The 12,128-nt window shown below is 36.1% G+C and overlaps 1 protein-coding gene across 2 annotated transcripts in view; it reads left to right on the top strand.

Annotated features, from left to right (window-relative positions):
* The first annotated feature begins 208 nt into the window (after positions 1–208).
* APMAP (adipocyte plasma membrane associated protein) overlaps positions 209–12,128 on the top strand; it is a 45,682-nt gene continuing 33,762 nt past the window's right edge. Inside the window, exons 1-2 of one of the 2 annotated variants that reach the window (XM_074209312.1) lie at positions 209–360; positions 11,009–11,125. In XM_074209312.1, coding sequence (XP_074065413.1) covers positions 269–360; positions 11,009–11,125 — 209 coding nt within the window. In that variant the 5' untranslated portion in view covers positions 209–268. Of the gene's footprint in view, positions 361–448; positions 748–11,008; positions 11,126–12,128 lie in introns of those variants that run through there. The other variant, XM_074209311.1, reaches the window with a different exon arrangement.

Consider the following 12,128-nt stretch of genomic DNA (forward strand, 5'->3'; position numbering starts at 1 on the left):
TTGACGTCATCTCCCGGCGCCAGCGGGCACGCGAAGGCCCCCGGCGGTCGGACGTCATCTTTCCGCGCCGGGGGCCGACCCGATGGTGGCGCCCATTGGCATGTCGGGGCGGAGCCCAGGGCCGCCGGGAGAGGAGGCGGGGCCGGGGCGGAGCCGGCCGTCCCTGCGAGGGCGGGCCGGCGAGCGGGAGCCCGGCTTATCTTCCTCGAGGCGGGAGCCGCGGCGGCTGCCCTCCGTCTGGGCCTCCGGAGACAGCGGGCTCAGCGCCATGAACGAGGCGGACGGGCTGCGGCAGCGCCGGCCCCCGCGGGCTCAGGTCATCACCGAGGACAGCCAGGCGCAGGAGGCCAAGCAGGGCAGGTAGAGGTCGAGCCGCCTCGGCCCGCCGTCCCGGCTCCCCCGCCCGCCCCTCGCCTTGCCGCCCGGGCGCTGGGCGGGTGGGCTCGGGGCTCCCGGGGCTCGCATGTGTGGGGGGGACCCCGTGCCCGCGTGCCAGCGCCCTGGGGGCGGACTCCGCCTCGGCCGCCCCGCCCTCCTCTCCCCTGCTCCTGAGGCTCCTCGCCCACTTGCGCTTGGCCCCTTGGCAGCTCGCACTCTCCTGGCCCCTGCCCAGGCTCACCTGCCCTCAGCCCGGTCTTGTGCTTTGAAACTCCTACTTTTCCATGCTGTCGGAGTTCTGGTTTTTTTGGATTTTCTTTTGCAAGGCAATAGGGTTATTAAGTCACTTGCCCAAGGTCACACAGCTGGGTAATTATTATTATTATTTTTTTAGTTTTCTTTTGCAAGGCAATGGGGTTAAGTGGATTGCCCAAGGACACACAGCTGGCTAGTCCTCCTGACTCCAGGGCCGGTGCTCTAGCCGCCCCTGTCGGAGAAGTTTTAACTAACAAATGTAAAAAGGACCTCGGGTTTGTGTAAAATCACTTTAGCTTAATGGGGGTTAGTGATAGGTGAGGATCACAAACTCAGAAATATGAAATGGGGAAATTACTACAAGAAATTAGAGGAGAAACAGGTCACTTCTGGGGTGGTGGTGGTGAGAATCCAGCTTAAAAAATTTACCTAGGTTCTATTTTTATTTTGTTTTTTAGTCACATAGGTTTTTTGAACCCAATTACTTGTGGGAGTATATATACAGCAATAAATACAAAATGAGAGAGATCAAAGGAGAGCCCTGGCAAAATTCTAGAAGTTCAAAGAGGAAGAGATTACTTTAAAACAGTTTGTCTTTTTTTTTATTGTGAATATAGCAAACAAACACATGAACAATTCCATATCCAAAGGACAGAAAAAGAGGATTCCATACAAGACCTTGAATCTCTGTTATGTATTTTTGAGTTTTTAAAGAACAAATTATATTTAATGATAACACTGCCTTGCTTGTTGAGTCACTTTCTGGATTTTGAAGGATTACCTTTTTTTTTTTTCTTGCAAGGCAATAGGATTAAGTGATTTGCCCAGGGTCACACAGCTAATAAGTATCAAGTGTCTGAGGTTAAATTTGAACTCAGGTCTTCCTGATTCCAGGACTGGGCTAACTAGCTCTGAAAGAGGGGATTTGGGTGTAAGATGGTGTGAATCACAAAATGGCACAACCAGAATTGAATCTGTTGATTTCAACAGATAGGGATAATGATATGTAGATAGAGGTCCATTACAGATTTGGAGTTGGGAAACATGTAAAGGCATGGAAGTGAAAGAGGGCAGTACAAGAATGAAGGCATGAGAAATAGTTTATTTTTATTTTTGTTTTTTTTTTCCAAGGCAATGGGGTTAAGTGACTTGCCCAAGCTCAAACAGCTAGGTAAATTATTAAGTATCTTGAGTTCAAATTTGAATTCAGGTCCTCTTGACTCCAGAACTGGTGTTCTATCCACTGCACCACCTAGCTGTCCTGGACTAGTTTATTTTTCCTGAAATAAGGCAAGTAAAGAGAAGTTGTGCTAATAAATAAGGTTGGAAATATAGATTGCAGTTAGATTGTAGATACCCCAAAATGCCCCAAATGGTAGTTTATACTGTTTACTAGGCTTTGGGAAAGTACTCAATGGGTTTTTGAAGAGAAAGATGCTGTGATCATAGCACTGTATTAATAAAAATAATTCCAGAAGTTGTTTGAAAAGTAGATTAAAAGAGAGGCGATCTTGGAGTCTGGAAGACCTATTAGAAGGGTTGTATAACATCTTAGGTAAAAAGAGTTGAAGGTTTAAAATTGAGATGTTGCAGTGATAATGAAAAAATAGGAAATGGATTTAACAGATGTTGCAGACGCTCCCTCTTATACCTGGAAAGAGCACATTCTTCAGTTCTGCCTTTTTGAATTCCTAACCTCCTTCAAGGATCAGTTTAAGTGCCACTGTTCCAGCAGAGTTTTTTCTGCTCTTCCCTTCTCCATTCTGAAGATACTTTGTGTGTGTGTGTGTGTGTGTGTGTGTGTGTGTGTTTTATATTTGCTTATCTATTGTATCACCCAGTAGAAAATGAGCTTCTTGAGGGCAGGAACTATTTTATTTTTAGTTTTGTATTTTTAGGGTCTAGCTTTGCACTTGGTGTTGACTTTTAATAGTGCTTGCTGAATTGAATTGAATTGAAGGTAGAGTTGATAAGACTTGGCATTTCCCGAAGGGAAGGTTAGCAAATATGAATCCCTTTAGAAGCCTGAATGACAGGGAATCATCAAGAGAAATAGAAAGGGAAGGGGAAGTTTTTTTTTTTTGAGGGTTGGGCAAGATAAATTCAGTTTTTGATAGACATTTTAGGCACAGGCAGTATAATCACCAGCAGTTGGAATGTAGGCTTAATGTTCTAGGGAGGATTTAGGGGTAGAGATATGGTTTAAGTCATCTGCATAGAAATGATAATTAATGCTATGGTAGAAGAGATGAAACTGCCAAGAGAGATGATATAGAAAGAGTGAACAGAAGGCCTAAAACCAAACCTTTAAGAGACACTTGGGAGTGAAAGGGAAGGAGAAAGGTAAAAATCTAATAAAGGACAAAGGAGTGGTCAGAGATGTAAGAGAAAGAGTGAAATGTTATGGAAACCAAGAGAAAGTGTATACAGAGTAGCAAGCAGTCAGTATTAAAATGCTGCAGAAAGAACAAAAGGTTGAGAATGACATCAGAATGCTATAGGAAAAAGGTCAAAAAGAATGAAGACATGTTCTGCCCTTTAACAGATTCTTCTGATCCTACCTTTAAGAGAACTTAGGTAGGCATTTGATCCTACTGTTCTTCAATTTGAAGCTTTTATCTAAAATTCTATCACAATTTAATTAAGTGAAATCTCCACAACACCCTGTGGGTATATAGGTATATATCCAGGTATATAGATATATTATAGCACACTGAAATCCTGGAGGGACTGCTTGAGGAGGCTTACATTTATAACTAAACAAGAAGAATTGCAATATATTTCAGTAAGAAGTATTTTTTTCAGCAGAAGGGAGATGTTAATAAGTGATATTCTTATTGACTGTGATTCCAGAAAAATCAAGTTTTGGGGAGAGTATTTTGTAATGCCACTTGTGAGGAGAATAGTGAATGTGATGTAGTGGTGTAAGAGTAAGAAGTCAGTCCTGTGTTGAATCCCAAATCATACAGTTACTGGTAATGTTATTGGATAAATCATGTAATTTCTCTGAACCTCACTCAGTTCCCTCATTTGTAGAATGAGCATAATAATAACTTGTAAAATATAACTTAAGAAGTTTTTGAAGAAAGTGCTTTGTAAACTTTAAAGTATGAGATATAAGAATCTTTTATTTTGTGATATTATAATCATGTAATTTAGAACTGGAAAGGAAATATAATCTAGTCCAATTCTCACATTTGAGAAATAAGGAAAACTGAGGTCGGGAGATATGAAGTGACATTGACTGAGCCATTCCCCAAGGAAAAACTAGAATTAAAACCCAGTGATACAAAATCCAGTGATAAAATTTATTTTCACAAGCTTGTGATAACACAATATTAAGTATGTACAAATGGTATTTTATCATTAATCTGCACTGCATATCATTTACTTTATTAGCATTTATTGCTAGTTTCTCAGTATAGTTATAGAAACCCCAATAATAATAAATTGGTATTGTTCAGACTCTGAGGTTTATTGGCAAAGATACTGGAGTAGAAATGAGGAAACTGAGGTAAACAGGATTAAGTGATTTGCTCAATGTCACTTAGCTAGGAAATATCTGAGGCCACATTTGAATTCAGGTCTTTTTAACTCCAGGCCTGGCATCTATCCATCAGTTCCCCTAATACATTTTATTATAGCTTTTCACGATTTCTTATTGTCTTTGAATCCTTATCAACTCTAATGGATTATCTATAGATAGTCAGTGCAAATACAGTACCTATTTTGTAATTGACCTTGAGGTTGCCTGATCTACCTGAAGTCATGTAGTTAATGAGTGACAGAATTAAGATTAGGATCCAGGTCTTCTAATGCTTAGGTCAGTTCTCTTATAAACCAGTGATTTTTTCATAGAAAATTCCAATCAATGAATTCAGTAATCTATAGCAACAAATATATAAAAAAAGATTCACCCATACACATTTAAAATAGAAAGATGAAAGAAAATACATTTTGAGATTTTTAATCAGGTATCTTTTATTGTGTAGAGAGATAGTTTCTCTGCACCCCTGCTAAATCTAATTCATATCTCTGCTCCTGTCACTGGAACAGATGGAAATGGGAGGGTGGAAAGCTACATTTTTATTGCAGACCTAATTAAATTATTCTTACATTTCTCTTTTGGGATTTACCCTTTATATTTTTTCATCTTAATATACTTTGAAATGACTAGGTAGCTTTGTTATTTTCCAATTCTTTTGTCAGTCAATGTTGCCACTCTAATTATATTTTCCTCCTTATTCTTTTGATATAATATTTTTTTGCAAGGCAATGGAGTTAAATGACTTGCCCAAGGTCACACAGCTAGGTAATTATTAAGGGTCTGAGGCCAGATTTGATCTTAGGCATTCCTGAGTCTAGGGCAGGTGCTCTATTCACTGTGCCACCTAGCTGCCCCTACAATTTTTATATATGGCTTGATTTTCCCTAATGCAACTCCTGGATGAAGAAACATTATTGGGGGTCATGAGTTCATAGGAAAAAATCAATTAGGGGTCACATTTATTGTCTTTTCTTTTTGGAAAGCTTCTTTTAACTCATATTTAACATTATAACTCTTTAGGTTCTTCTTTCACATTACTAATGATTTGTCTGAGATTTTTATTCAGATAGTTAATTTTGGGGGGATCTTCCCTTTTTCTGATGATTTTCTTTAGCTACCTCAGATGTCAAGTACTATAAATCTTAAAATGAAATAAATCAATGAATAGCAATAGAAACAGACTGACACTTCATAACAGGCTTTTGTTGGGATGAAAGATGTGCTAAGTAGAATCAATCAATTACATGAATCCAGAAAAGTATATATGTTCAGAAGAACAGAGCAGGAGAATCATAGATCTTAGAACTGCATGAGACCTCCGATTATTAAGTATAATTGCCTGCTTTTAGGCAAGTCAAATAACATATTCATTTTACAGATGAGGTATATCCCAAGTTTAAGATGCTAAGTGATTTGCCCATAGTTTATATATAGTAAGGTTTGTATATTGTAAGTGGTGGAGTGAAAAGAAAAAAATAATTTTAATGAAAATTCAAGGAAACAGTTTAGTAAAACTTATCTTTATTCGTCATAGAAGTTGAACAATGTTAGATAAGCCCATATATAAATCTGCAATTCTTGACACTTTATTTGCTTTATAGTTTTAATTTTCTGTGAGCTGGGAAAGAGAATAATCTGGTTTTTAATGCCTTCATTCAATGTGGAAAATCAGGAAAAAAGTTTGCTAACATATAATGAAAGTTTGTTATTACCCTGCATCTTTTATTCCCAAGTACTTTACAAGCTTTATTGATAATACTGTGTATACTTTGAAACCCATTCTCTTTGGAAACATAGTTGCTTCTAGGAAGAGAATGCAAGTATGTAATAGTATACAGCAACCTTTTATTACTATTTAGGAGAAAAAGTGAGGGATGAATCAAGTTATTGATTATTAAGTTTAAAATTCAATAGCACTCTTCTCTTCCTAACCCACCACCTATCTCAAATAGGTTTTGTTGTTGTTGTTATTATTATTATTATCTTTACAAATGAGCTCTGTGGAATAGTCAAGAGCATGAGATGAGTCACGAGATCTGGGTTTTCTTTCAAACATGGCTACTTGTTGAATAAAATTGAATAATTTAATTTGTTCCCTTAAGATTTATCGACTGCAAAATGAAAATAATGTTTTCTGGACTGCTCTTAAGTTTTATGTAATATGAGAACTATGATGGCAAATTTAAATAATCATTATTTCTTTCTAGGTTTTTTGCCATTTGATATTTTTAAGGTAATTTTAGGTCCAGTAATTACATTGATCTTTGTTATAGTTAATTATCCTGATCCAGGAAAGCTGATTTATTCAATTCCATCTCTCCCCACCCCAGTTTCTGTTTGAACAGGTCTTTTCTATCAAATAAAAACATATTTCTTAGTCCTTAAGATCATGACACAAAGTATTTCTGTTTAATTCAATCTTGTGGGATAATAATGTTAAGAGTTGACATTTATATAGTGCTTTAAGGTTTGCTTAGTGCTTTATATACATTATTCTTATTGGATCTTTATAACAGCTTGCTGAGATGGGTACTATAGTTATTATTTCCAGTTTATAGAAGTGTATATTGAGACTCATTTGCTCCTGATTGGAAGTGGGGCTCCCACAAACCAGGTCTTCTTGATTCTAAGTCCAGGACCATTTCCAGAAGACCATGCTGCCTCTGTCAGAGGACCCGGAAACACATTTTAATTTGACTTGTAGTACTCTCAGTATAAGTCCACATAACATCTTGTAGGTCAAGGCCCAGCCATTACTAATTGGCAGATCCAATTGCATCATCATGTTTGTTTGCTTACTCTTAGAGGATATATGAAACTATTCAGTTTATAATTTTTTTGTAAGGAATAGAAGGACTGCTTGAGGCAAAAATTATCTCCAGAGATCGAAGACAACATGTTTTCTCTAATCTCATGAGGTACAGGCAAGGACAACAGTTTTCTTGATCTAGACATGTCTGCACAGGTTAGGAAGGAAAAACATGAAATAGTTCAGCTATTTTGTTGTTATAAATTATATAATCTTTAATTTATTTTCAACAAATCCACTGCATGGTACAAGATGGAGAACAACTATAAACCCAGTATGAGCCAAAAGAATTAATACAATTTTAAGCTTTGTTAATATCTGTATAATTTCTACTTAGGGAGAAAATAATTCTCTTCTATATGTCAGGGAATAGCTCTGTTATTCAATTCTGGATGTCACATTTTTGGAAGGGCATTGAAAAATTGAAACATTTCCTGGCAAAATTAATCAATATAGTTAAAGATCTAGGAACCTATGTGGTATTGTGGTATTAGGAAAGTTTGAAGGAAGTTGAGTAATTTTGCTTGGGAAAGAAAATTTGGCAGGAAGGAAGAAGGAACTGTGATAATTATCTGAACATATTTGAGGGCAATATAGAGAAAAAGTTGGGTTTGCTATGTGTTCTTTTTCAAAGCAGAAATGAGTAGAAGCTACAAGGAGGCAGGAGGCTCAGGAACAGGAAGAAATTTCTAACAACTGAAGATGTACAAGATAGGACAAGATTTTTTATTTTTGATGCTCTAGAGAGCTCCTTGTTATTTAGAAGGATTCAAGAATAGTATGAATTATTATTAGGGTTATTACTGTGAAATTCCCACACTGTAAAGGAGCTTGAACTAAATGATCTCTAAGACTCTTAACTATAGAGTTCATGATTTTGTGGATATATATTATGGTCAAAAGTCTGTGTGTGTGTGATAGGATAATGGCTGACTGTTATAAAAGTGCTTTGACTGGTTAAGATAATCATTGTTGGTATTGGCTAACTTAAACGAATTGACAATTTTTTGTTAATTGATTTTAATCAATGTGTTGTGTAAGATGGCAACCAAATGATTGAGTGAAATACTTTAATGTATTCTTTGAGGGTTCGACCCAAATTGTGTTGGTATCCCTGACACACTCTTAAGTACATTCTGCATTAATAACATTTTCTTTATAATTTTCTTAAATCTAGATAATCAGTAAAGCAATTGATCAATCCCTGATTTGTAGTATTTGCCAATTTTTGAGATATAAATGCTTTACAAATTTTAACATTTGGCTCTTGTACTAGTGTCAACTGGTTTCAGCACAGTTCTGGTTAAAACTAAATTTTTCCTAGGATAATATGGTCAATAGAATTAACTTTATTAGTGATCTGGGAATGCATCTTAGGAAAATAAACTTCCATATGTGCTACATGTGATGACTTCTGTAATGCAATAAAGAATGTATAAGGACTTCCACTTCACATAGAAATAGCAAATCTATCTCCCTTTTCTTCCCAATAAATTATTAATTGATTAACTTGTGAAGTTGTTAATGATTAGACAGGGTGGTGAAAGATTTCCTTATGAGGTATTAGATCTTTTACAATTACTGCTTGGGGACCTCTTTCAACACATGGTGCTGTTGCATCAGCTTTAGTTTTAACATCTGAAAAATTCCAGTGGGACCTTTAAATGATGATTATATTCTTGAAAACATCCTTGTGTTCAGTCTTCAAAATAAGCAAATTAATGCTTCTACCCTTGAACTTTAGAATTGCTTAAACTTAATTTTATTATGTTTGATATTCCCATTTAGTAAAAGGGATTTAGGTTGATTTTATTTAAATATATTTCTTGATTTAACTCATTTTCTTTCCTGTCCTCCAACTGAATAGTCATTAAATTTTGTTTTGACTGAGAATGGAGACAAAATGAAAGTTTCTATCCTTAAGGCCCTTGTATGGGGGAGACAATACATACACATATAAAATACATGTATATGTGCATGTATAAAATAATATATAACATGCATATACAAAAATATGTAAACTTACTCATGGCAAGGGTTTTTCTTTTTGATGATGGTGATAGAGTGAGAGAAGGACACTACACTAGCAGTGGGCATTTGCAAAGAAGGATTTTTAACCATTTTTGAGTCGTGGATTCCTTTGGCAGTCTGGTGAAGTCTATGAATACTTTCTCAGAATAATATTTTTTATTAGTTTTTTTTTTTTTGCAAGGCAATGGGGTTAAGTGACTTGCCCAAGGCCGCACAGCTAGGTAATTATTAAGTATCTGAGACTGCATTTGAACTCAGGTACTCCTGACTCCAGGGCCAGTGCTCTTTCCACTGCGCCGCGTAGCCACCCCTCAATAATATTTTCAAAGGTATCAAATGAAATACAGAGATTTACAAAAGAAACCAATTATATTGAAATGCAGGTATCTAAATATTTTTCAAAAAATTCACTCCAGGTTAAGAGGTTTCTTGAAAAGACTTCAAGAAAACAAAAGATTCTAAGAGGTAGAGGTGAAGTAAGGTGGGATTTCTTTCTAGGCATGGGGGACAGTTGGGACAAAGGAGTAGAAATGAAAGATGTAGTCAACACCTGTAAAGAACAGCAAGAAGACCAGTCTAAGGAGAAGACAGACTTTGTGAAGGAGAATAATATATAATAAGTTTGGGACCAGGTCATGGAGATCTTGAAATCTAAATATAGGAACTTATATTTAATCTTAGACGCAATAGATCATCATTGAATATTATTGAGCAGGGTGAATGATATACTCAAGGGTAAGTTAAAATTACCCTAAGGAAAATCATTTTAGTAACTTTGTGGAAGAGGGATTGAAAAGGGGGGAGAGAGACAATTTAGGAAGTTATTATAGTACATAATATATATTCTTGTGTTAATATGAATACAGCTAACATAAACTACCAGTGCTTCTTTATACATAAATAGCCTCTCAGGGTTTAGCATACTGAATGTTTTGCTTGTGAACAAGATTTGAAATTTTTTTTTTATTTTTATAGTTTTGGTTTTTACCTGTATTTCTCTGATGTATCCATCCCATTTCCCTTTCCTGGAGAGCTGTTTCCTATAAGATATAGTGAAAAAGGATGGGTAAAAGTCTAACAAAACCAACTCATTGAAAAAGTTCTGACATTATGTGGAGGTGTTCCACACTTATGGTCTACTACTCTGACAACAAATTTCATCCTTAAATTAGGTATGTTAGGATTTCCTTTATAAATTTTCTGTGATATGCAAATGGAATCAGGAATCAGGAATCCAATTTGTTTTCCCATATAGTCTTGAGCAAAATCACCTAATTTCTTTTGATTTGTTTTTATTCTCACTATTGTGAGGCATAGAGTAGTAAGACTATGAAAATAGTATGATTGGAGCAGTTAGGCAAGGAAATAGTGATTGAGCAGGTCCTTTGACCTGCAGTATTTAGAACTCAAGTCTTCAATGTTGACTAGATGGCAGGGTGGATAGAATGCTAAGCCTGGAGTTCGGAAGACATGGATTCAAATCCACAATAGTTTCTTCTTGTTAACTGACTGTCTCATATTTCACAGTTGTAATATAAGGATCATAACAGCACTTCCCCTCCTCCTGCCCCCCCCCCCCCCAAATGCTTAGCTGTAATGCCTGACACATGTGGTAGGCCTTTAATGGATGCTTATTCCTTTTTCTCCCCTCCGCTTTTTTTATTTGACCCTTTCCCCACAATCTTTCTTCTGAAGCAGTAGAACTAAGTTCAATAACTGGCATATACCAGGCAATTTAGTACTTCAGGTACTTGGAAGAAATAAAAATCCAGCATGTTTGCTGGTAAAACACAAAGCATTCTGCGAGGGAAGGGACAAAAGTTTAAACTTTAACACAAGTAGCAAAAGCAAATTTCCTCTTATGAAGAAATTAGGTAAGTGATTCTTCTGCTCTTGATCCCTCAATCTGTGAAATAGCAGTGTTAAAAGGGATCTGTAATGCTGTTCTTATATTCTGCTGATTGTGTTTATGTATTTTTTTTTTTTAGCACTTATAGCAGTAGAGTTTTCCAAATGACCTTTGTGATGCTAGCAGTGTCCATTATCATTCCCTTACTTGGAGCAATAACTCTGCTGAATTGTCCCATTGATCCTCAACGTCTCAGGTAAGTTGTAATCATAATTCCCCACAATGATTTTCTAAAGATAATTTTATGTAGCCATTTTTCCTTTAGGTTGAAAGGGGATGATGAAGCAAGTCTCTGATTAAAGGTAAATTATTATGAGACAGAACATATTTTTTGGTATTTAGGTGATTTTATATTATGTTAGAAATTATTGAAGGAATTGGGAATGAAGAAGAGATTTGAGAGTATTGAGGGTTGGAGGTGGAGTATGGTAGCAGTCATAAAATATTTTAAGAGCTATTATCTGGAAGGAGCAGGTTGATTCTGTTTATTTTGTTCCAGAGTGCAGAACTAAGACCAGTGAGTACAAAAGGTATAGTAAGGCAGATTTCAGTGTACAGTATAAGGAAAAACTTTCTGCCAGTTTAGAGTATCCCAAGAATAAAGTGGGTCTTTTTAGATAGTAAATTCTTTTTCTTGTTCTGTTATAGAGGACTTTGTCTTAAGTTGAATTAGATAAATTTGAAGATCCTTTTTCATTTCTTAAGATTCTTTTGCCTCTTTTAGAAAAATTAAAATATAAACTCTTAAACTGTAGGCATGTAGATGGCAAAAATATTTCAAATAAAATAATGGCTGATGTTGCTTATGATATTTGATAAGGCTAACTTTTCTGTAGATAGCTGATTTTTGAAGGGATGTCTCTAAGCATATTCTTGTACAATAGAAATGAAGCAAATATGTAACAATTTTCTGAGATTCAGCAAAACACTTATAGTATATAACCTCTACTTCACATGTTAAAGAGATATGAAATATTAGAAATAAAGAAATGAGACTTTTAGTGCAGATTTTAAAATAATTTTTAATTTAACCTAAGAAAAATATTTGGAATTTTGTACAGTTTTTGTTGTTTATATTTCTCCTATGCTGTTGATGTAATTAGGGTTAGAGAATCAACAGAAAAATTGGGATGACAAGAACTTATTAAGATATATTTAGGAAAAGATCAAGAACAGGATGAGATTGCAATTGGTATCTA

Source organism: Macrotis lagotis, chromosome 1 (assembly GCF_037893015.1).
Source record: "Macrotis lagotis isolate mMagLag1 chromosome 1, bilby.v1.9.chrom.fasta, whole genome shotgun sequence".
Taxonomy (NCBI): domain Eukaryota; kingdom Metazoa; phylum Chordata; class Mammalia; order Peramelemorphia; family Peramelidae; genus Macrotis; species Macrotis lagotis.